Source organism: Monodelphis domestica, chromosome 1, assembly GCF_027887165.1.
Source record: "Monodelphis domestica isolate mMonDom1 chromosome 1, mMonDom1.pri, whole genome shotgun sequence".
Classification (NCBI taxonomy): domain Eukaryota; kingdom Metazoa; phylum Chordata; class Mammalia; order Didelphimorphia; family Didelphidae; genus Monodelphis; species Monodelphis domestica.
In genome coordinates, this window is record NC_077227.1 from 446,638,559 (window position 1) to 446,664,178 (window position 25,620).

General features: G+C 42.1%; 1 protein-coding gene across 2 annotated transcripts in view; it reads left to right on the forward strand.

Moving 5' to 3' along the window:
* Positions 1-208: 208 nt before the first annotated feature.
* NKD1 (NKD inhibitor of WNT signaling pathway 1) overlaps positions 209-25,620 on the forward strand; it is a 125,461-nt gene continuing 100,049 nt past the window's right edge. Inside the window, exons 1-3 of one of the 2 annotated variants that reach the window (XM_001363477.4) lie at positions 209-434; positions 665-697; positions 1,391-1,524. In XM_001363477.4, coding sequence (XP_001363514.1) covers positions 410-434; positions 665-697; positions 1,391-1,524 — 192 coding nt within the window. In that variant the 5' untranslated portion in view covers positions 209-409. The remainder of the gene's footprint in view (positions 435-664; positions 698-1,390; positions 1,525-25,620) is intronic. The other variant, XM_007474845.3, reaches the window with a different exon arrangement.

Below are 25,620 nucleotides of genomic sequence, written 5' to 3' on the forward strand. Positions count from 1 at the left end.
TGGGGTGGAGGGCTGGTGATGAGGATAGCATCTTGCTCCCCCCGCCCCCTCCTACCTCCCGGCCGGCCGCAGCTCGGCTCTCTCCGCCCCGCGGGGAGTTGGCCCCCGCCAGTCTCCGCCCCCTCCCCATTCCGGGCTCCTCTTTGATGCACCGCCGCGGCCCAATGGGCGCGCGGAGGAGGCGTCGGGCTGGGGGCTCCGCGCAAGGAGGCGTCAATCAGGCAGCCGTGGGGCTGGAGGGAGCTCGTCCTGGTACCGCCTCTGTCTTTTGGAGAAAGAGGGAGAGAGGGAGAGAGGGAGAGGGAGAGGAGAGGACAGGAGAGAAGCCGGGCGGGGAGACTGGGCCAGGGGCCGGGGACACATGGATTAATCAGGCGCCCTCTCGGGCCGGTGTCCGCCCTACCGCACCATGGGCAAACTTCACTCCAAACACGGTCAGTGTCTCCCGCAACCCCCGGCCCCGGCCTCGGCCCCAGGGAAGTGGGCTCGGGCTCGGGCTCCCTCTCCTTCTCCTGTTTCTCCTCCTTCTCTTCTTCCTCCTCTTCCTCTTCTCCCTGCCCAGCCCTACCCAGCCCTGCCCAGCCCAGCCCGCCGAGCCGCGATCGCTAACTCTCTCCCTCTCCCTTTCTTTTCTGCTCCCGCTCGCCGCCTCGGATCTGCCCAGCTGCCGTGTGTAAGCGCAGGGAGAGCCCCGAAGGTAGGGATGATGGCTCCCCGCCCCGGGGCAAACTTTCTGACCCTCCTCCTTTCTCTGGGTCTTTCCCCTCCCGCCCCCTTTTCCCTGCTCTTCTCTCAGCCCACCCTCTCTACCTCCTCCTCCTCCTCTACCGCCGCCTCAACCGCCTTCAGCTTTCCGCCCCCGGGGCCAGCTCTGGCCTCTGCCCTTCTCCGCGCTGTCCTCGAACTTGTCCCAGCTCTCGTCCCCGGATCCGGCTTTCTAGCTGTCTGTTCCTAGGTCTTTCCCTGACTTCCATTCTCTCCTTGTTTCTGCTTGTCAACTCTGGTCTTTTCCCCCATCTTTTTCTCTTTCCCTCCTGGTCATCCCTCTGTTCCTCCTCTCCTTCTGAATCTACTCTTTTCTTTCTTCTCATCAGTTTCTTTCTATATCCCTTCATGTCCTGCTTTCTCCCTTTTCTCCTTGCTCTTATTCTCTCTTCTTTCCCGTTCTCCCTTTCTTTCTTACCCTCCTTGTTTTCCCGGTTTCCTACTTCTCTGTTCTTTCCGTCCCCCTTCCTTGCTCTTCCCTTCCTCGTAGTCTAATCCTTTACCTTTCTTCTGCTCCCTGCCTCTCTGATAACTTTAGGGGTGAGGTACTTCAGGGGGGTGGGTTGGGAGAAGGAGGAGATCGATGTTGGGGTTAGGGTCTCAAACAGACTGTGCTGTGTCCTAGGTGACAGCTTCGCAGTGAACGCCTCCTGGGCTAGGAAAGGGATCGAGGACTGGATCGGGAAGCAACGCTACCCCAGCAGCGGCCCAGGATCCCGGCAGCCCCGGGTGGTGGGCGGCTTCTCCGGCGGCACCCGGGTACGGACCCCTTCCCCCACCTCCCTTCAGTGTCTTAGAATCCCTGCTGCTCTGCTGCATCTTTTTTTCTTCTGCTCCTTTCAGTCTACTGAGTGTGATGCCGGTCCCTCGCCCACTCCCTTTCTCTGGCCCTTCCCTTCTCCAAAAGGAGACTGGCTTCAGAAATGTGCCCTAGGTCTATCTCCCTCCCGTCCCCTCCCTCTTTCCCTCCAGGATATATTCCTCTCTCTCTCTCTCTCTCTCTCTCTCTCTCTCTCTCTCTCTCTCTCTCTCTCTCTCTCTCTCTCTCTCTCTCTATTGGAAAGTGGGAGATGGTATCTAGTCTGTACCCTCCAACTCCCGTGAGGAATTAAGTTGGTATGAAGTCTCCTGTCTTGAGGTGGCATAGGGAGGGGGCCCAGGAAAGGCAGGGAGGGCAAGGCATATATCAAGATTTAGGTTATCTGGGGACAGGAATGGCTTCCTATTCCTCTTCTGGAGGCATCTCGGAGGCATCCTCTCTTCCTTGACTTAGAGGAGGAGTCTCAGCTCCGGCTGTGGGTTAGACAGAAGAAACCGAGTAGAGCCAGGGGGCTATTCTTGAAGGGGGCTGGGTCAAGAGTCAGGGGGCCACTTTGGCCTCTGCTTTTGAACATGGTATGCATGGAGAAGGATGGGGGTGGTGGTTGTCTGTTTCACCTGCTATAACATGTATGCATGCAGGAGGGGGAAGAGTTCAGAAATAGGATTGGAGAGGAGTTGGGGCAGTTTCCCAGTGGCAACAGCTGTTGGTGCAGAGGTCAAGGCTGGGCTGGTGGATTCTGGGTCTCCTAGTGAAGAAAGGATTCTAGGGCTGCTAACTGTGGTGGGAGGAGGCTAAGAAAGAAGAAAGATCCATCACAGCTTCAGAGGGGGTTGACTGTCCCAGACTTTTCTGTTTTATAGAGCAGAGTAGCATCAAATTTATGCTCTCTGGTTTTTCTTTTCTTTTTGGACTTGGTTAAAACTGCTATTGGGAACTACTTAGAGATTATAGCTGAAAGTTACTGGTCGTTTTGGACAGCATTTCCCATAGTCTCTTTTTCCCCCAGGGATATTTCTAGTGGGCAAAACTTACTGGAGGGTTTTCTGGTTTCTTGTTTTAAGGATACTAGGGCATGTGCCAGGTCACACATCTAGTTACTTGGAAAATGACTATCTTTTGGGATAGTCTTTCAGGCCCTGGGGACTTTGGACTCCTTCTGTGAGTCCTGCTGTTAAGTCAGTCTTCTACCTTGTGGATGAAGTTCTGAGACTTCTTGGTAGAGGATTATTCCCAGCCAGTCAGTGGTTCTGTGGAGTTGTCTGCTGGGGAGAGACAGTGTAGTTCGGGGTCTGGCAGTGACTGGAGTTCATGGATGTCCTGCAAGTTATATGACTCCACATGTGGGTTTCAAATGATCTGCGTGCAACTCAGGCAGCCCAGAGGATCAAAAGATGAATGAAGTTTTTGATGTGACATTTAATTTTTTTCCCTCTTTCTTAAAGGGGGAACAATCAAACTGGCAGGTTGGATTTGCCATCCTTACCAGCTGGTAGGGAAGCTTGTCCAGGTGGTTTGGGGAGGGGAAGGGAAAAGAGTTATTCTTAGGAAGTGGTGGGGTTTTTTGGGGGGTGGGAGGGTGGTGATAAAGAAGGATTGGTTAGATGTGGCCATGATGGCCAAATAGAACTTCAAGAGAGGAGTCTTAACACGGAAAGAGATTTGTGCACTGACCTTCAGGTCTCCAAGAGGAGCTGCTGCCTTTTCATTAAACTACTGGCACCCATCTGCCCACCAGGGAACCATCCTGTTCTTCTTAGATGTTTTGTTAGCCTGAAGGCTGGCTTGGGATTAGCAGTAGTAACAAAGGAATATGTCCTGTCCCAAACCCTCCCCATTCTAGTTTTAAAGACACTTAAAAAAATGAAAATGATGCAATGTTTCTTTATGAATGAATTCATTTTATAGCTCAAGACAAAGAAGTATACTTGTCATCTAACTGTATTTTCCTATTGAGTTAAAATAAATTAAGCTATTGATTCTGTTTTTAAAAATAAGTATTGCTACTTAATGTCATGTATTTGCAACTTTTAAAAAATGACAGCAAGCAACACTCTCCTAGAGTGGAAATCTTAAATGTAGTAATAGCTTAATTCATTTGGCTTTTATCTTCAAAACCATAGCAAATATTACCCCTCCTCCCCTCCTTTAAAATGTCTGGGTCTCTTTGGTTTCCAGATTGGGGCTGATGCGACAGAGAATGAGACAAAGGAAAAATATCTGTAATTATGAATTAAATAATTTAATTTTCCACAAAGAGATCGTGAGCCTTTAAAAAATGCCATTTGGAGAAGTGGAGAAGAGTGCTGGAGGCCCCTGCTTAACTCCAGCTCTGCCTGTGGCTTTGGCAAGTTCACTTAACCTTTTTGCCTTTTTATCCCTCCCAGATGAAGAATGGGGAAGGATGGTACTTACCTCGCTCTCTTGGGAGCATTGTGAGGAGTAATTAATGTTTGTTCAAAGCACTTTTGAAGATGAAAAGCACTAAGATACCAGTAGCAAATGTTATGAAGCAGGCTGCCCTTGATTCCAGGATGAGGGCTCCTACCATCAAAGGGAGATGATGGGAAGGGAGCAGGCATCTTTCCTAAGGGGTATTTTGCCTCTTCTAGGGGGCAGTACTTAGTGGAGAGAGTCAGAATTGAATTCTAATCTAGGTTTTATTACTCATTTACTAAGTGAGTTTGAATGAATCCACTTCATTCTCTTGGAGTCTCAGTTTCCTCACCTATAAAATGGACTTAATAATGCATACTTCATTTATAGGGTTGCCCTGAGGATCAGTGAGAGAAGAGAGAATGTGAATATCCTCTGGGCAAAGAATATAGAATATATATATATATATATATATATATATATATATATATATATGTGCTTGGCATTGTTTTAAATCAAAATTTACTTTGAATTTCCTACCATCCTGGAAATACTACTTGTTAGGATATTTTTCATTTAATATTTGGAATGCAAATAGATGTGTGGTTCCCAGTGATGGCTTAGCTGATTACTTTTTCCATGGCCGGGGCCAGAGGGAGGGCCTTGCACTTCAGGATTCAAATTGTCTTTGTAGTGAGACTGGGAGTGGGAAGCAAATTGTGGTGAGCTCCTTTCTCTGGGTCTTTCCCCCCACTGCTACCTTTCTTTGGATGCTTGAGAGGGACTGCTGTCTGCTCTTCCTTGGGTAGGGGATGCTTCTTTGGGTAGGACCTTGATGCTCTAAGCCACAATGTGACCCAGCTGTACTTGTGCCAGTTGGTCAGTCAATAAACATTTATTAAGCCCCTCCTATATGCTAGGAACTGTGCCAAATTCTGAGAATATAAAGATAGGAAAAGGACATTCCCTACTTTCAAGAAATTAGCAATGTAAGGAGTCGTCAGTGTGTGAATAACTGTATATAAACATATGTAATATATATGATAAATTGGAAATAATCAACAGAGCAGGTAATAGAATTAAGAAGGATTAATAAAAGTATGGAGGATTCCTCAAATATAGCCTGCTGAGCATGCCACTCCAAAGAGCATTTCTTTGCCTTCTTATAGCTGAAACTAAGGGAAAAGTTTACTAGGAGATAATATGTCATCAAAGAAGCAACCTGGACAGGAGTCAAGAGACCTGGAGTTTTTGTCTGGGCCGTCATTCACTTCTTTTAAGCTAATGACCTTGGATGAGTCCCTTAGCCTTTATGAAATGACTTGTATGAAAATGTATGCTCCTCTAGGTTAGAGGCAATGTATCACCCACCCTTATATCCTTCCCAATGCCTTATACTTAGTAGATATTCAGCAAATGTTTGAAAGAATTTACCTGAATGTTTTCAACTGTGGAAGAAACCTGTCTTGCCTAATTGATAGGATTATGAAGATAATTTTTAAAAAATCTCTTCTGTTCATATAACACTTAGTCATTTACAAAGGACTTTCATGTCTATTAGTTCATTTGGTTCTGGCAACAATCCCACAGACTATCCAGGGCAGGGATTATTATCACTCTCATTTTATAGTTGTAAAAACTGAGGTTTAGAGAAATACTTCAAGTCAGCAAAGGTCACCTGATTAAAAAAAAAAACACTTTTGAATTAAATTAATTAAAAAAAAACTTTATCTTCTGTTTTAGTATCAGTTCTCAGAAGAATGACAAGGGGTAGGGAATAGGGGTTAAGTGACTTGTCCAGGGTCACGCAGCTGGGAAGTGCTTCAGGCCAGATTTGAATGCAGGTCCTTCCAACTTCGGGCCTGGCGCTATGCTACCCATATGCCCCAGGTACATGATTAATAAGTGGTAGAATCAAGGCTAGAAATCAAGTTTTTTGACCTCCCAAGGTAGTATTTTTATTCATTGCCCCAACTTTGATCTTTGAAAGGTTAAAAGTGATAGATATGAAAGTAGATGATGCACTATAAGGCACTACTTTTTATTATGAGTAAAATGGATAAATATTTGCTAAGCATGAAGAAAAAAGTGATTTTTTTTTGGCTTCATAGAATATCAGTTAAGTTGGAGAGGACTTTGAATATATTCACCTTTATGCTTGTTATTGCACGATTTTGAAGGTGTTACTTTCTAGTGCCATTTGGTAATGATGAACTTACAAGGGAGGGTGTACACTGGCTGAAAGTGTAGACAGAGAAAAATGTAAGCAGGGAGTTCAAACTTTGATGCCAGGAAGGCAGGATAATTTAATTAGTGGTGTACCTAGCACATTTTGACAGTTCTGGTTTGGGGAGATTACAATGTGCTCATTCCCAATCAGAGTGTCTATGGAAGTATTAGTGCCATAGTGATGAGATTAGAGAGTTGGCTGGGGCTGCTGCTGAGAGCCAGATTCCTGGGGAATTACGCTTGAATGATACCAGTTGGTACAATTAAAAGCTACAATGTAGTTGCCATATGGAAAGTGTTAGGTGTCCTTATGTGGTTTCAAAGCAGTGTATTGCTGGAGGTGGACTTGACATTTGAAGAAAAGCATAAATTGACTATTTGGTGTCATGAAACAAAAAGTTGGCGTCTGACTTAGGTGTGTTTCCTGCTACTCCCAAGGGACCTAAAGCTGGTTTTCTGACTAAGCCCAGTAACTCATTCCAACACTGGAAATAGTCTGAAGGGTCAGTTTGGAATAGTGGGGGGAGGAAAACCAGGTTTAGAAGGAGAGGACCTGGGTTCAGATATCGACTCTGCTCCTTGTTAGCTGTGTGGTGACGTTGGGTGACTGGTTTCTCTTCTTTGAGCCTCGGTTTCCTCCTCTGTAAAACTTGAGCCCTAGCATTCCCTCAAGGTTTAATATTCCCTTGGCCAGTCTAAAGGGGAGGTGGAGAGATGAGATGCTGAAACAGGAACCGGAGCTGGGGATAAGGGTAGGGGATAGATGACAGGCATGTTATAGAGCTGCTTGTTTTCTTAGGAAGGTAAAATCACTCTGCGTACATGATCTGCTCTTACAGTAGGGGGAGGAGTGGAGGAAGAGGAAGACAGATGCCAAATGTTTTTCTGTTTCCCTTCTGAGATGTGCTGGCCACATGCTATCTAGTGATTTGGGAGTTCAGCCTGAGAGAGAGTGTCTCTTCTAGCCTTTGAAACGTTTCCTTCTCCAAGATGGGAGACTGACTGCTGGTAGATTTTGACGCATGGAATGTTCTTTACACTTGAGTCCATTAACAGGATTCTCCTCTTGTAATTGTTTTGGGTGAGACCTATTATACCCATGAAAGACCTACATAATACCTACAAGGACTAAGAGAACCAAGCAGGTAGATATTTTCAGAAAGAAGCTTCAGCCACCAGCCTCTTACTATCCTGGAAGTGGTGTGGGTAATTTTCTGTTTGCACCAATTAGGAAGGATTCATAATCTAGGATACTGTGAAAATATATAACCTCTCAAGTTTCGAATTTTAGAAGAAATCTTTTCAGGGAAGAAGAGGAAGAGGGGCATTCTCACATTGCATATTTTAAAAGTTGGAACATGAAATCTATTCTCTAGGCTCTACACTGAGGGGCAATGTCTACCTCAGGTTGGAGGAAGTAAAAGACATGGCTAGAGAAGGAAAACTAGATAGTAGATACCAGACCTGATGGGGCTCTGGCTTCTCTTTCTGATTTTTCTTTTAAAATAGTTATTTTTAATGGAAGTGTAATTATCTTTTCTTTCTGAGGGATCACCTTATTTTCAGAAGAGTTTAGGAATGGGCTGAGCTAGCAGTTTATTAGAAAGATGGCTGGTGAAATCTCTTCCCATCAAAAAGTCTGTTCTTTGAACCTGGGTATGAAGAAGAGATTAATGTGGGACATTTAGCTCCTCTCCCAAATTCCTAGATCTTTGTTGGCTCTCAGAGGCCAGAGAAGTTAAATGACTTTGCTAAGATCTCACAGGAAGCAAGTTGAAGAGTTAGAACTTAAAACAGGTCCTCTCACTCAAAACTCAGAGCTCTTCACCATGGTACCATACGACTGCCTCTCTGTATAACCTCTTGCTTAACTGCTATGCTTCCCTCACATTCCTACTCACTCTGTGAGTTATTTATCTCTTAAGATCCATTTATTCATTCTTCAGACATTTATTTATCCAGGCTGGTGCAAGGCATCGGTTGATATTTCCTATTCCTGAAGAATGATGGATAACACAGGGGTTGCTGCTTTCCAGGAGAGGAGGTGAAATTAATAATGAGAATATTGAGTACATTTGGATGACTTTGTAAGGGCATGAGGGAATGATGAGAATAATGTGTGAGTTTTAAAAAGTTTTTCTGAAAAATATTCTGGGCTTCCTTTCTGCCAAGTGTGTGCCTCAAATTTTAAGCTTTAAAAAGAAGAAAACTTTGGTGATGATTGCTTTAACCAAGCTCCCAAAGGCACCTCCATGGTGGGTTATTATGGTTCAATATCCTTTATTTGTGAGTAATTAACCAGAAAACTTCTTTTTTTTTAAAAAATCCTTATCTTCTGTCTGAGAACTGATATCAAGTCTTGGTTCAAATGCAAAAGAGTATTAAAGGTTAGGCAACTGGGGTTAAGTGACTTGCCCAGGATTACACAGCTAGAAAGTGTTTGAGGACACACTTGAACCCAGGACCTCCTACCTCCAGGGCTAGCACTCTATCCATTTAGTCACTTGGCTGCTCCAGTGATTTCTTAAAAAAAAAAAAAAAGAAATTTATTTATTTTCATTGGTATTTATAATCTTGCCCCCTCCAATAGAAGAAAAAAATGAAAAAAAACCCCTCATCCTAAACATGCACAGGCCAATAACAAATCCCCACATTGTCCATCCTTTCCAAAAGTCCATTCTCTCTGTATTTTAAGTTTGTCTTTTTTTCTGACAGGAGGGGAGTGGTATGTTTCATCTCTGTCTTCTGGATTAGTGGTTAATCATTGTACTGACCAGAGTTTTTCCCAAGTCTTTCAATGTTGTTTTTCTCTATAACAGTGTTATTATTGTATAAATTGTTTTCCTGGCCCTGTTTATTTTATTTTGCATCAATTAATAGATTAATTATGAATAGATTCCTGGTTTCATTTGAAACTGTCCGTATCATCATTTTGCATAGCCCACTTCGTTCAGCCATTCCCCAATGGGAGGGCAGCCCTCAGTGCCCAATTTGGGGCTGCTATAAAAAGTACCACTATAAATATTTTTGTGCACATAGGTCCTTTTACTCTTTCCTTGATCTTTCTGCAGCATAGGCCTGATAGTGGTATCACTGGGCCAAGGGATATACACAGTTTAGGAACTTTTAGGGCAAATTGCTTTCTAGGACTTAAAACCAGAGGGTTTCAGAGGATTAACAATGATACAGATCTGTCTGATGTCTCTTTATTCTTCCTGCTATGAGCAAGGGCTGTCAGCTTTTGGGTGCCCATTGCCTACACTGGGCAGTGTGGTAGGAAAGACTGCTGAATGAAGTAACAATTATCCAAGCTATTTAAATTTATTTATTTATATGCTTCTTACATTAAAATATCCGGCTAACTCCCTCCCTCTGCCCCTTCCCCCATTGCTTTCTGGTTTGCTGCTTCTGGTCTCCTGTATATTTGAGAGGTGTGGCAGTGGCAAGTTTGTCCCTTAGGGAGCCACAGACCCACTGGGTAGAGTGGGCCATGGTGCTTTGGCTGATTGGCTGATTTGGCTGATCAATGCCAAAACTCACTGTGGAATATCTTGCTTTTAGATTGATTTTCCATGTTCATCTGGGGGGGTGGGGGTGGCGACGGAGTGGGGGGGTGGTGGAAAGATCTCATGTTCAACAGAATCGGTTCAGCAGTGCCATTAATTTCCATTATATGGGAAGTCTGTGATCCCAGAGCAAATCATCAATATCAAAACATGGTTTTGGCTTTAGCATTTCTATTCCCACTCAGAATTTATTTGTTGGTTTAGACAGTGCTTTTATTTCTGAATTTTGTAAATTACTTGGAATTTGCACACTTTTTGCCCATTTTCCAACATAGGCATATCTTCTGCTCTTCCTTCTCTGTCTCTCCTCCTCCTACCCTCCACTCTTGATCCATCTCTCTCTCAAGAAGGGAAAAGTTCAGAATCTTGCAAACAGAACATCTATCATTCCAGCCGAAGGAGAACTGAGGCAATAACCCCAAAGAACCTGGAATACATTCTAAAAAGCACTGAAGAATCCAGTCGTTTAATCTAGAGGAAGGTCTTTGATGTCATCCTGTTAAGTTTATGCTGGGACCTGGCCTGTTTCTTTATGGTTCGCTTCTGAGTCTCTGTATGAAAAGTGGATCAAGTCATTTCAGAGGTTTGAGGAAAAGTCTGATCACTCCCCAAAGTGCGTGCCTGGGGGCTGTGGCTTCTCGTCCAGGCTTAGGTGGGGTGGAGAGCCTTTTCCAAACAAGCCCTTCTAGAAACATAAATAATTCTTTGATAACTTCCTGGGAAAAGTGGAGGGGGCTGTTTATTCATAGCTCCTTTAATTTTGCTTTGCTAGTAAACTCTGAAGGTTGTCTCTACTTAAGCCATCTTTATTCGCAGAAAGATGGCTTACAAAACTCCTCAACCCTGGATGGGCTGTGTGGGGGTGAAACCCGGCCCAGTGGTGCTTTGGCTAAGCTCTTTGGTAGTTGTTTGTTATTAAGAGAACTTTGGGGGATTGGCCTGGGTTTCATTTGCGTAATTGGAAAAGATTCAAAACTCACAATCTTTTCCTACATGCTTAGCCATGTGGGCCAGGGAGTGTGTGAGGGGCACTGCTGGGGTGGCGCCTCCCTAAGAATCTCCTTTATAAGACCCCCCCCCCATGTCCTGGGAGATTAAAAAAAAATGGCAAGGTCTTACCTCAATCATCTTAAAGCCGCTGGACTTCAGTTTTTCCCATCTGTAAAATGGGGATAATAATCCTCGACCTATTCTCTTAGCCAGAGTTTGTGTTGGAATGAGAAACTTTCTGCCTTTAAAAAAGCCCCTTCATGTCTTATTGTCCTGTCTATAATTTACCTATCAGTTTTTATATAAAATGACATGAAAATACTTTGGAAGAAGAAAAAAATAAAAATGAACCTATTTATATAAATATATGATAATATATATTTAATATGATAATAGAAATATAAAATATATAAAAATTAAGCAAATAACACTAAAAATACAAAAATAATAAATTATATATAAATATGAAATTTAAATTATATATTATGTACTTATCAACAGAGAATGCCACTGTCTGGGTGCCTTAGGGCAAGGCACTTGCTCTCTCTGGTTCCTTCATTTGTACCACGATGGCGTTGCCCTGACTAATCTGGAAGATGCATTCCAGTGCTCAAGTTCTAGGATTCTAGGAATGATTTCAGCTCTAGGTGGGAGTCACACAGATGGGGGCGGCGCCCCCTGCTGGTTCCTCGCTGGTACTGAGCCATCAGGTTACTGATGGAGAGGACCGAGGGCCTGGGTGGGCACCCATTGGTAGGATCTTTCATTTAGAGCTGAAGAGGCCCTCTAGTCGAGCCCCTTCTTTTTACAGGTCCTGACTTTCTGCAGTTAGATGGGATGTGTGCGTGGGAGGGATCAGCACAGTCAGCATTTGGACCAGCTTCCTCAGACTTCTAATCCAGCATCCACTCCACATGCTATTGCTGCTTTGTAATGAAATAAGGATTTTTGAGGGTCATTTTGATCCATTCCAAGGATAATTCATGAAAGAACACATAAGAGAACAGCTTAGAATTTTATCAGGAAGGGGGCAGCTAGGTGGCTTCGGGGATTGAGAGCTGGGTCCAGAGATGGAGGTCCTGGGTTCAATTCTGGCCTTGGACACTTCCTAGCTGTGTGTGATTCTGGGCAAGTCCCTTAACCCCTATTGCTTAGTCCTTACCATTCTTCTGTCCTAGAACAAATCCATGTGCTTTTTGTTTTTTAAACCCTTACCTCCCATCTTGGAATCAATACTGTGTTTTGGTTCCAAGGCAGAAGAGTGGTAAGGGCTAGGCAATGGGGGTCAAGTGACTTGCCCAGGGTCACACAACTGGGAAGTGTCTGAGGCCAGATTTGAACCTAGGACCTCCCATCTCTAGGCCTGGCTCTCAATATACTGAGCTACCCAGCTGTCCCGTGTTATTTTTTTTTTTTTGTATGGGGAAGCACCATGGTACATTGGGAATAATGCTAAATGGAGTCAGAACACCTAGGTTCCAGTCCCATTTGTGACATTTACTACTGTGTGCTCGTGGGCAAGTAATTTAATTACCTTCTGCCTCAGTTTCCTTATCTGTAAAATCAAGAAGTTAGCCTAGATGACTTTTAAGTTCTCTTTAAGCTTTAGCTCCAACCCTGTGATCTACCAGGGTGACATCTGAGAATCTGCCTATGTTGCCTGTTACCCAAGTTGCTAATTAAATTCTAGAGTCATAATAACCACTGCCCTATACAGGAGAGAGAAAAAAAAATTGAATGTTGTTATTTATGATGGAGTTCGCCAAACTCTTCAGAGTCTTTAAAAAAAAAAAAGGAAACTCTGAACCCTCCTGAAAGATCAGAGAACTTAGAGCTTGAAAAGGTCTTAGAAGTGATCTGGTTCAATCTTCTCATTTTATGGATGAGGAAATGGGCCCAGAGAGAGTAAGTGACGTGCCAGTGGTCACACAGTAAATAGCAGCGCGGGGTTTGAAGCCAGGACTCCCACCTCCAAATCCGGTGTTCTTTCTATACTCCATATGGCCTTGTCAGTTTTAACTTCTGAGCTTCTAGTTTCTGAGCTGCGAGGGGAGAAGAAAGTATCCCAGAGCCAGCTTGTCCACTTGCTTTCATGGAACACTGAAACCTCATTCACACAGGGTGATTCTCGGACGTTTCATCGCAGTCGGGATGACTCCTGCTTCTGTACTGCTGTGGCAAAGAAACTACCCCAAACACGAGAAAAGGGTTAGGTAAGCCGTTCCCCTGGCTCCGTTGGGCCAGGAGCTGAGCGTGGGGGAACCCCTCTGGTCCTCTTTCCCCCAGCACCATTCCGGGGATGGAAAAAGAGAATATAAAGGCTCACCTTGTTCGCTGTTCCAGCGGGCCCCCGTCCACCAGCACACCACAGGTGAGTGCAGAGGGAGTGGTGCAGAAAGCATCTCATCCCACAGCCTCACAAATGTGTTCAGACCAGAGGATGTTTTTGTAACTTCAAAGGGCTGCGAGGGCTGGCGAGGTGCCCTGCAGGCTAAGCTCAGGAGCCCTGATGCCTCTCAGCTCGGTGTGTTCAAACCATGTGTGATTTGAGGGGATGTGGCATTTTCTTAAAACAACGCAAGCCTGGTTTCAAATAGGAGCTGGAGCTTTGGCCAGTAAGTACCACGTCTTGTTCTATGGGTGGTCAGGTTTCATTTGACCCTACTGAGGCCCGGTTCCTTCTTTTTCTCAAAATGATCTAGAAGAGACATCAAAAGCAAAGGATGGTTTAAGGAAGAAACCCATCTGCAGCAAATGCACAACAAACAGCCTTTTAGATCCACATTCTCTGATGCTTTCTCCCAGGCTTGTCCCCTCCTGAAGCCTAAACTAAGAGAGAAATTTAGGTTGATGGTTTCACTTGGATTGTCATTGTTCTTTTCATATATATATAATATATTTCTTTTATATATAATCTATATAATATAATACTATATATAATCATAAAGATATATATTTAAAAATGGATCCCCCCATCTCTTCTGGTCCAGAAATGCAGGGGTGATTATTAATGGACCCAATCCCAGGACTGATCACCATGGCAGCTTTCACTTTTCTGTTTCAGACCTGAGCGGATTCACCCTTCTAGAGGCAACTTGGTGGCCCCCTGCTCTTTGGGGGCTCACCATATTCATGCCAGACTTAGTTCATCAACCTGATCAGCCCAGCCCATGGCAGCTCAGAACTCTCAAACTCAAGAGATCTGCCAGCCTCTGCCTTCCTGGAAATTGAGATCATAGGGGTGTGCCCCTCGTCCTGCCCCTGTCAGAGTTGGCGCTGCCCAGTTTGCCATTACTGATTAGTGTGACTTCATTCAGGCAAATCACCTAATCTCTCTGGGCCTTAGTGTTTTCATCTTCAAAATGGAAAGTTGGACAAAATAATTACTAGGGTCCCTCGCAGCAATTCTGAGCAGACTAGGATTTGACTCATTCATTGAATGCCTAGGGTTTTCATAGTAGATAGGTAATTTATGGAATCTAAGGGATTACCTGAGTTAAGCTCCCAGGATACATTTAGGGAAATGTGCTCAAATGTGGACTAGATCACTTTTCACAGGTAGTTCTCCCGCTTTATAAATAAGCTTGTCAATTCCCAGCCCACATTAATTCCTGACCATTTTATTTTTCATTCAGGGGTATCATGGCCAGTTAATTTTTTTTTTTAAGTTAGAAGATGAAGGGAAACAAACCTATCTTTGTTAATTGGCTTTAAGTACTAATAAATGACAGTTGTATTGTGCTTTCAAGTTTACAAAGCAATTTGGCAAGCATTTTTTTAAGGCCTACCATGTGCCAAGAGGCTTGCATCCCACGTGCCTGGCCGGAGAGAGGACAGGACAGGGATGAGGACAGAGTGACAATCTTTGGGTAGACAAGCAAATACAAAGTAATTTTTTGTAAGGAAGAACTTTAGCAAGTGGGGAGATGAGTCAGGGATTGTAAGGTGGCCTGAAGGCTCTTATTTTATGAGGAACCTGAGGGTTAGAGAGGTACATTGATTTGCATGTGGTTGCAATAGCTAATAAATGTCAGCTCCAGGTCTCTTGAGTCCAACCAAGGCTGGTTACAAGGATTTGGACAGGATGTAGAATGTAATTTTAAGGAGAGCTGGTGTGTGATTTCATTGATATGAGGAACTGCAGTATGGAAATCCACCTACATTATTACATATTAGCAATTTACCTATAATTTATTGTTTTACAGAGTTACTTGGGGCATGGAGAGGTTTATGAACCCAGGAATTCCTGACTCCAGGTCCAGTTCTCTACGAGTACCCACTGTCTCTTATGTTTTTAATATGTCTACTAACCCGAAGGAGTCTTAGAGAACCAGATACTTAATATTTACTATATTTTACTAAAGTCAGATTGGGGTAAATTTGATAGAATTTGAAGTTTCCCAGTGAATAGCTTCAGTCTTACCTTCTTCTTGTAGCATGGGCTAGTTCAATGCATGGCCATCAAGACCCTAGCGTACAAGGAACCATCAATTCCTCTCCTTTGCCAGTTTGGATTCCAGGAGCCATTTATTATTAACATAAATAATTGTTTATGCACGCGCGCGCGCGCGCGCGTGTGTGTGTGTGTGTGTGTGTGTGTGTGTGTGTGTGTGTGTGTGTGTGTGTGTGTAGGGGAGTATGGATCAGGTCTAACTAACATTCTAGTTGGAGGCCTTTGACCCTAACTAAATCCAGGTAGGTAACAAGGAGTTAATTCCGCTCAGCAATATAACATGCTATACGTATCGATCCATGCTGTTTTGTAATAGAAGAGGTGGGAGCCACATTTGAATTGAGGCTGGCCAAAGGACCCTGGTTCATATCCTGACTTCTGACTGTGGGCAAATGATAAAAATTATAATAATAAATCAAAATGTATAATTACCTATATATTTCTATTTCTATATAATATGTAATGATGTAAAATATATGATATAATATATAAGGGATATCACGGAAATCTATAATGTATAATAATAAATAACAATTTGTTTTAAAAATCTGACACAACTTCCTCATCAGTAAAGCACAGATAATACTACTTGGGTTGTTGGGAGAAAAGTGCTTTGCATGCATTAAAATGTTATAGAAACAACCTGCACACCACATTTTAGGAGAGACATCTACATATAGTGGGGGGCAGCCAAGATGACGAAGTCCTTTGAGTCCATGTCTTATGAGGATCTGCAAATATTTAGCCTGAATGTCCAGGGGCCATAGACTACAATTTCAAAGCTGTTCTGTTTTTCTATTGTTTCCATGCATGTTGTTGTATTTGTTGTATAGATTGTTTTCTTGGTTCTACTTCTTTTGGTTTGTATCAATTCATATAATCCCTCCTGTGTGTGCTTTGTATTCATCTTGTCTTATAGTTCAGTAATGTTTGGTTCTATTCATAAGCTACTTCTTATTTAGGTGTTCCCTGTTCAATGGTCATCTATTTCCCCCCCCTAGTTCTTCTTTAAAAAGGACTAATAGGGGGCAGCTGGGTGGCTCAGTGGATTGAGAGTCAGGCCTAGAGATGGGAGGTCCTGGGTTCAACTCTGGCCTCAGACACTTCCCAGTTGTGTGACCCTGGGCAAGTCACTTGGCCCCCATTGCCTAGCCCTTACCACTTTTCTGCCTTGGAGCCAATACACAGTATTGACTACAGGATGGAAGGTAAGATTTAAAAAAAAAATAAAAAGGACTAATAAAGGGAAGCTACATAACTTAGTGGTTAGATAGAGAGCCAGGCCTAAAGTGGAAGGTCCTAGGTTCAAATCGCCCCCCCTCCCCCTCCCCCACCACTTCTTAACTGTGAGACTCTGGGCAAGTCACTTCATTTGTATTGCTTAAGCCTTACTGAGCTTGTGCCTTAAAATCCATACTCTGTATCCATTATAAGACAAAAAGTAAGGCTTAAAAAAATTACTAATGATTTGGGTGTACATGGAGCCTTTCATTTTTTCTTTGACTTCCTTGGTATGTATGCCTATGGTATGGACATTTTAGTTATTTTCTTAGCATAATTTCAAATTTCTTTCCAGAATGGTTGAACCAATTCACAACTCCACCAACAAGGCATTAGTGTGCATTTCCCTAATCCTAGAAAAAAGATTCCTATTCAGGTATAAGTTGAACTATACAAGTGCTTTCTCTCTCTGAAATTCTCTTTTTGTAACAGGAGGCATTATTAATGAATTTTAAAATAGAACATAACTTGCTAAAAAGTCAAGATCTTAAAATCACTTAGAAGTTTGATTCATTTTATAGAAGAGGCAACCGATACCATGGATCCCTCTTCCTTTTAGGAGATGGTTGCTCCTGGAGCTCTATCAGCTGAGGGCCCCAAAAGACACTTCATAGATGGGGATGTGGTGGGTCATTCACATCAAATATAAGGGGAGCAGGAGGGAACTGACTCAGCTAAGGGCATATAGTCTTTGGATAGCTTCTCTAATTTTGATCTTTACTGGCTACTGAGGTCTTTAAGATACATTTGGAATTTCAAGTCTTTCTTCTCAGATTAACACCATTTACCTTGAAGAGGAGAATAGTTGAGTCATAACCTAGAAAAGCCATACCAGACTCTGTTTATCTGAATATTTTTATCTTTTCCATGTTCAATGAATAAGTAAATGAATTAGGTGGTCAGTTTCATTGACTTTATTGTTCAGTCATTTCAGTTGTGTCCAACTCTTTGTGACCCCTTTTGGTCACAAAGTTTTGGAGTTTTGGGTTTTAAGAGTTTTTGGAGTTTTCTTGGCAAAGATACTAGAATGGTTTGCCAGTTCCCTTTCCAGCTCATTTTTCAGATGAGGAAACTGAGGCAAACAAGGTGAAGTGATTTACCAAGAGTCACAAAGCTAGTAAATGTCTGAGACCAACTTTGAACTCAGAATGATGAGTCTTCCTTACTCCAGGTCCTGGCACTATATTTACTGTGCCACATAGTTGCCCTATCATTGATTAGGAGCTCCTCAATTGAGTGACCCCATACAGAGATCACCAAAGGGGGTTGATCTAAAGGAAAGATGAGACATTATTCACTTCCCTCTGTGAGCTCTGTCAAATGGAAGAAATGTTTTTGCTTTTTGGGGAATAGGGAGTAGGAAAGAGGAGAGTTTGAGACTACATAATACTTGTTTTGAGCTCCTTTGTGGGGCTTACTAAGTTAGCTGTAGTTAGTTCCTGGAAATTAGGGTGAATTCACACTTTTTCAAGGATGACTTTTTTTAAATGGCCAACTTTCCTTATTGGTATGATTAGCTGTGTTTTTGACCTGAGTCACTGGAATGGAGGGTATGCCTATGACATTCTTTTTTCTTGGCATGTTAAAGGAAGTGGATGGATCTGCTGTATTGAAACCAGCAACAGATGTGAAACAGCTGTGTTGCCATGTAGCTGTTAGTCCAATAACATGGCATATTTGGTCCATGTGGACACAGCCAATAAGATTGATTGCTTTAGAAGAGTTGTTGAAAGCATTCATCTTTGTCTTCTTGGAAAAGATTGACTGAGCTTTAAACTAAGGTATTTGCTAATCCCTGCACCTGTGCTCTTGATCTCATTCCCCTCCTGTCTCCTCTGGGAATTTGCCTTCTTAATCATTCCTTCTCTCTCATTTAGCATCTTCAGTTTTCTCTCTTGGCAGGCTCCTTCCTCTCTAACCTCAAACAATGCACAGGTTCCTTAGCCTGTGAGGATCTTTGCTTAATCCTGCTTTTGCCTGCCAGAAGCTACTGTCCTTTTTCTTCTTTTTCTATAAATTTCATCCTTTTGCTTATACATTCTGCCACATTAATGTTCCTAAAACACTGCCAATATGATGTTAGTTTTCTGTTCAAAGACCTTCAGGGGTTTCCCACTGACCATAGAATAAAGGTCAAACTCCTTAACCTGGTATTCAAGCCCCCCCCCCCTTGCCATTCCCCAACATACCCAGCCAATCTTCTGTTGTTGCTTTCCTTCTCATCCTTCACACTAAGAGTGGCCTTATTTTTTCTTCCTCTGTGCTTTGTCTGTTCTGTTCTCTGCCTAGAATGACTTTTACTTTCCTTTAAAAATTCTTACCTTCTGTCTTAGAATGATTATTATCAGTTCCAAGCCTGAAGTGCAGTAAGGACTAGACAATTGGGGTGAAGTGACTTGCCCAGGGTCACATAGCTAGGAAGTATCTGAGGTATCTGAGGACCCAGGTCCTCCTGACTCTCAAGCTCAGCTCTCTCTATACAGGAAACCACATAACTGCCCCACCTTCCTTTCTACTTATTGAAATTTTACCCATTCTTTGAACTCCAACTCAAGTCTTACCTTCTCTGTGACTCTTTCTCAGACTGTCAGAACTGTGATCTTACTCTTCTTAGTAATGAAATGGTACCCATTTGGCATATATTGTCTAATTTCTAGGTAGCTATTTCATGCATGCACATGCTATGTCCTCAGTTAGGTTGTAGGTTCCCTGAGATTGAAGATGGTTCTCATACTAATCTTATGTTCCCTCGTTGCTTAGCCAAGGATTTGATCACAAAGCACATGCTCAACAGTTCTATGTTAAATTAATCATTTTAGAATCATCCATCCTAGAACCATGGATTGCTAGAGTTTGATTTTGCCAGAGAACTTTGAAGATCGTAGGGCCAAATCCTTTCATTTTTGTTTAGGTAATCTATTTCTTCCTCTGTTAGTCTGGGCAATTTATGTTTTTGTAAATATTCATCCATATCACATAGATTGCCATATTTATTGCCATATAATTGGGCATAATAGTTTTTAATGATTGCCTTAATTTCCTTTTCATTAGAGGTGAGGGCTCCCTTTTCATCTTGGATACTATCAATTTGGTTTTCTTCTTTCCTTTTTAAAATTAGATTGACCAGTACTTTGTCTATAAAAGACTGGAAAGTCTCAGAGATGCTCTTTCCCTCATTGGGCAAATTCTGTTGTCAGAAGCTGCTTATAACTTGGGACTGTGAGGCTTTTCTTTGGAATTTTTTCTCTCAAAGGATGAATTTACGTTTGCAGAAAATCAATTTACATTTTCCTGGTTGTAGAGAATAATCTCTTGGCTACTGGTTGTTCTTACTTATCCTTGCAGGTATAGAATTTCTCATTTATTACATGGTTGTAGTGGAAGCTCTTGGTGACATAGATTTTCCTGTCTTGCTGTGATACTTGGTGGAAGATGAGAGAGAGAGAGAGAGAGAGAGAGAGAGAGAGAGAGAGAGAGAGAGAGAGAGAGAGAGAGAGAGAGAGAGAGAGAGAGAGAGAGAGAGAGAGAGAGAGAGAGAGAGAGAGAGAGAGAGAGAGAGAGAGAGAGAGAGAGAGAGAGAGAAGGAGGGAGGAGAGTGGGAAGGGGATGGAGAAAGATAACCTGAAACTTATTATTGGTTGCCATTCCCTGAAAGGCAACATCTGCTGGAGCAGAAGAGCAGCTGCATTTTGAGGAGGATACTGTGGAAAGAGCGCTGGACCTAGAAGACACTTGGGTTCAAAGCTTGGCAGTCACTTTAATAATGGGGAGACCTTTGGGTTGAGTCAATTAACCTCTTTGAGCCTCCCATTTCCTAATCTGTAAAATGGGCATAATAACATTTGTACTACTGTCCTCACAGAGTTATTGTGAGGAAAGCACTTGGTAAATCTTAAATTGTTATACAGAATATCAACTATTATTATCTTGGGAGAAAGGCATTTAGGAGTTACCAACAATTGAAAGCTTAAACTTTTCACAGTGGAAACAGTCAAAGAAAGTGATCAAGATGACCAATCATCCGGAACACAGATCACTTCCCCAGATAAACCTTGGGCTTCATTGATCTTTAACTCTTCCCTCTCCCTCTTCCTCCATATTCAATCAGTTGCCTCTGGGGTATTTCACACCATCTGTCCCCTTCTCTGGTTATAGAGCCACACTTTTATTCCATCTCCTAGACACCTGGGATAGTCCTCTAATTGATATGCCTGCTTCCACTCTCTTCTTTTCCAATCCATTCTTCACACAGCTGCCAAAAGGATCTCCTTTAAGTGTAGATCTTATCATATCTTCTCTGGACCAACTCATAAACTTTGTTTTTTAGGCCCTTATCTTTTGCCTTAGAATCAGATTGGTCCCAAGGCAGAAGAGTGGTAAGGGCTAGGCAATGGGGGTTAAGTGACTTGCTCACAGTTACACAGCTAGGAAGTATGCGAGGTGAGATTCAACTTCCTATTTTTCATCTTGGCTCTCAATCCACTGAAGCATCTAGTTGCCCTCAACTCATAAACTTTTAGTGGCTCCCTATTACCTCTAGGATAAATTTACTACATACTCCTCAGCCTGGAATTTAAGGATTTCTATAAACTAGCTTCCACCTGCTTTCATATTATTTCCAATATTGTACTCCACATGCTAGCCAAACAAGACTAGTAGCTGTTCTTTAGGCTTGGCATTCCATCTGTTGCCACCACAGATTTGCACGACCTTCCACCCTCCCCCTCCCATACCTGCTAGGCCCTCCCTCGTCATCTCTGCTCTTTGGAACCCTGGTCCTTGTAGTAGGCACAGCTGCTTTATTAAGTTTCCCAGCTGTTTCTGTTCTCAAACTCTTCAGATTTAACAACACTTTGATCTCTCTTGCTGTTGTCATTCTCTGCCTCGTATATACTTATTCTGTATATTTTGTCCCCCACGATAGAATGTAAGCTTCTTGAGGGCAGGGGCTATTGTGGTTGTTTAATTTTTGTATCCCTACTGTTCAAGCAGAACCATACACATAGTGGGTCCTTAATAAATGTCTGTGGAATTGACTTGCCTTGTTGACTACTTAATCTACTCTAAATCCAATTAATGCTTCTTAAGTGTTTACTTCTTACAAGATACCATGCTAAGCATGAGAGATACTTAGCTCTTTTCCCCTCATTAGTACCTTGAAGTCTGGGCTTTTAGGTCTCAGAAACTGGTAGTTTCAGAAATTGGTATTATACATATGTATGTTTTCCCATAATCATTGACAAAGATCAGAAGAGAACTTGGACTGATATAATTAGACTTTAAAGTACTTTAGGTTCTTTCTGCAATTATAAGTTGTTTGATCTTGGTAATATTACACACATATATAAGAAGTTGTTGGTTAGGCAAGTTGGTGTCAGGAATAAAGCGAGACTCCAGTCCACTCATGAACGGTTAAGTACCATTTCTGTATTGTCAGTCAATGAACATTTATTACTATGCCAGGCACTGTGCTGAATGCCAGGATTACATGAAAGGTAAAAGACAGTCCATGCACTCCAAGAGTTTATAATCTAATGGAGGACATAACATGCAAACTATTTGCAAACAAACTATAGACATGATAAACCTGAAATCATCACCAGAGGTAAGGCACTAGAATTAATGAAGGGCGATCAGGAACATAGACTTTTAGCAGGGATTATGGGAACCCACTTCTTAGAGGAAAATTGGGTTTTAGGGGTGGTTTTGTTTCAGGCACTATGTGGTTTTTAGAAACAACCTGGCTGGGTATAGCCATTGCTGTATATAACCCGAAGGTCAGATGGAATTTCTCCTGGGTGGGGTCAGATTAGAGGGTCTCTGTGATGAGAGGGGTTCCAGAACAGTCTGGGCATTTTCAGGTTTTTAAATTTAATTTAATGTTTCTTGTAAATAGTAGTCCTTAAGGCAGGTGTGAATTTTGAAATGGAAGAAATTTGTCCTGAGCTACATGATGGGCAATTATTCTTCTCAGTCACCCCAAATGTCCTCACAGAGTTCTTCTCGATTATGTAGCCTGGAATCTGAACTGCCAATGAAATATCCAGACCTGCATATATTTTTGGTGATAGATTGTTTTTAGAGAAGATCTCTGGGATCCTTTCCCCTTATATCTTTTTTTACTTCAGCTTTTTACTATCTCCCTAGCAACTCATTGATTGAGGATGACTTCTAGGCCAGTTCTAGGAAGGGATGAAACCTTTCTTCTTTTCATGTCCAGTTGTTCCTTGAAGGAAACCCCATTCTAAGGAAATGTTAGGACAAATTAATAAGTGAATCAAAGCTCCTATTTCTTCTCCATCTGAGATCCCCAAATCCACACACTGAAGTAGGAAGGGGAGAATGGGACAGATGAAGTAATAGCAGTCTTGGAAGTAGTAAGCTAGATTCAAGACATCATTGTTTTTAGATATTGGTCTAGTTTCAAGTTGCATTCTCTAAAATTATAATAATACCTCATGGCACTATTCTTCCCAAGTACTCCTGTGCTCTCCCTTCTATGCAGTCCCCATTACTTAGATCATTTAGTTTGTTCCTTATGGTGTGTTTGTGCATGTAATTCCTCTTGTATTGACATTTAACTTGTTATTTATTTATTTTTTAAATCCTTATGTTCTGTCTTAGTAACAACTCTGGTGTGAAGACCTGCTGACTTCACCCCCACCCCACCCCCTTTTTAAACTTTTACTTTCTAGCTTAGAATCAATACATGCATTGGTTCCAAGGCTGAAGAGTGGGAAGGGCTAGGCAACAGAGACTAACTAAGTGACTTGACCAGAGTCACGAAGCTAGGAAGTGTCTGAGGCCAGATTTGAACACTAGTCTTCCCAACTCTAGGCCTAGAGTTCTATCCACTGAGCCATCTCGCTGCCCCTAAATAGTGTTATTTTTTAGATTTTTGTTTATTTATCTCTTCTGCCAATTATGATTATACTCACTGAATATTGGGACATCCAATATAACAATCCAATAAGCATTTAGTTAAGTACCTACTACTACTACTCTGCAAGGCATTATGCTGGGGATATATTACCAAAAAAAAAAAAAGTTATCTTCTACTCTCAAGGAGCTCATGTCCATTGAACTTTCTATTCTTTATATCCTCCAAGGTTTTGTAATGTCCTAGGAGGTTGGTTGGGTAGATAGAATAATTAGATCATCTCTCAGGGTTTCATAAGATAATGTGGGATTAATTCTCCCCATTTTAGAGATGAGTGAACTGAGTCATAAAGTCATTTAGTAGACTCATGAGTTGTTTTTTTTGGGGGGGAGGATTATTCTAAATTTTTTCTTTATATCCCTAGTACCCTATAAAGCAGTGATCATCAAAACAATATGGTATTGGTTAAGAGACAGAAAGGAGGATCAGTGGAATAGACTTGGGGTAAATGACCTTAGCAAGACAGTGTATGATAAACCCAAAGATCCAAACTTTGGGGACAAAAATCCACTATTTGACAAAAACTGCTGGGAAAATTGGAAAATTGTATGGGAGAGATTAGGTTTAGATCAACATCTCATACCCTACACCAAGAATTCAGAATGGGTGAATAACCTGAATATAAAGAAGGAAACTATAAGTAAATTAGGTGAACGCAGAATAGTATACCTGGATATCTTTGGGAAAGGAAAGATGTGAAGACCACACAAGAGTTAGAAAAAATTACAAAATGTAAAATAAATAATTTTGATTACATTAAATTTATTTTGTACAAATAAAACCAATGCAACCAAAATGAGAAGGGAAGCAACAAATTGGGAAAAAATCTTTATAACAAAAATTCTGACAAAGGTTTAGTTACTCAAATTTATAAGGAGCTAAATCAATTATACAAAAAAATCAAGCCAACACAATGACAGTCACAATAAGGACTAGACCTGTGCTTTTATTGCCAGGATGAAATCTATCTCCCAAAGCAGACTGGCTAGAATTTATACCCTTAGTGGGTAGCTTAGAGCCTGAAAGGTTAAGTGATTTGTATGTGGTTAAGGGCTAGTGTGTGTCAGAGGCAGAGGAGAGACTGATACCCAGGTCATTTCTTCTGAGGCTATTCCTTTGGCTACTCTGCCAAGGCTTCCTCTGAGAAACAGTAAATGCTTAATGATGTTTGTGAATAGAATTCAGTCCAATGTGACATAGTTTCTTTTTTGTTATTTTTAGTTTTCTAGGTTCCACATTTTTATCATGCAAAACATATTTCTATATTGTTCATTTTTGTAAGTGAATAATTGTATAAAACCAAAACCCCCACACAAAACCCAGAAAAACATGTGAAATATCATACGCTTTCATCTGCATTCCAACTCCAACAGTTCTCTCTGTGGAGGTGGACAGCATTCTTTGTCCTAAGTCTCTCAGAATGGTCCTGGATCATTGTATTGCTGAGAGTAGCCAAGCCTATCACAGTTGATCGTTTGTGGCATAGTTTCTTAACTGTGGGGTCAGGTCCCTCAGGAATCCCCTCGGCCGCAGCTTTGATACCTTGACACGAGGACCGCTTTTTCATAGACGTTCTTTGCTCTAGACTTAGGGTGGGGATGTGGTTTATTCTGACCAGGGCAGCGGCCAGAACTGGAGCCTGACACTCGCAGAACTAAGTTGGCTCAGTTAGATTCTTTCTGGCTGTGACATTCCGGTGCCCAAGCTAGATGCCGCTTGGCTGCTGCAATGGCCAGATACCAAGTCTGTGGTGGTAAGTATTGTTTTAGTGTAAGCGAGTAGTGGTGGCTTATTTTAAGCTCATTACATGTTAGCCCCCAGTGGGTAACAGTAAATTAATCATAGCATTAAGAGGGGAATGTCTGGGGGAGACATGACTTCATGAGCTTGTCATAAAGTCTGAGCCTGCCATATTTCCCTCTCGAAGGTTTTCGTCTTTGAGAAAGGGGACCGCAGATAGAGTTATTAAGTTTTACAGAAATATTTTTACTGGGCAGAAGGTAGTTTTATGGTGAGGCTAGGAGAGCCAGTGACTTCCAGAGAAGAGCAAAGGACTCTTTAGTCTCATATTTTGTGGGATAAAAATATTATTTTATGGTACCCGCTTCTTATTGAATGGTTTTAGACATTGTGCCCATTTTCTGGAGCTAGAGGTATGGATTACCTTGCTTCAATGGTCACGCCCTCAGGCTCTCTTACC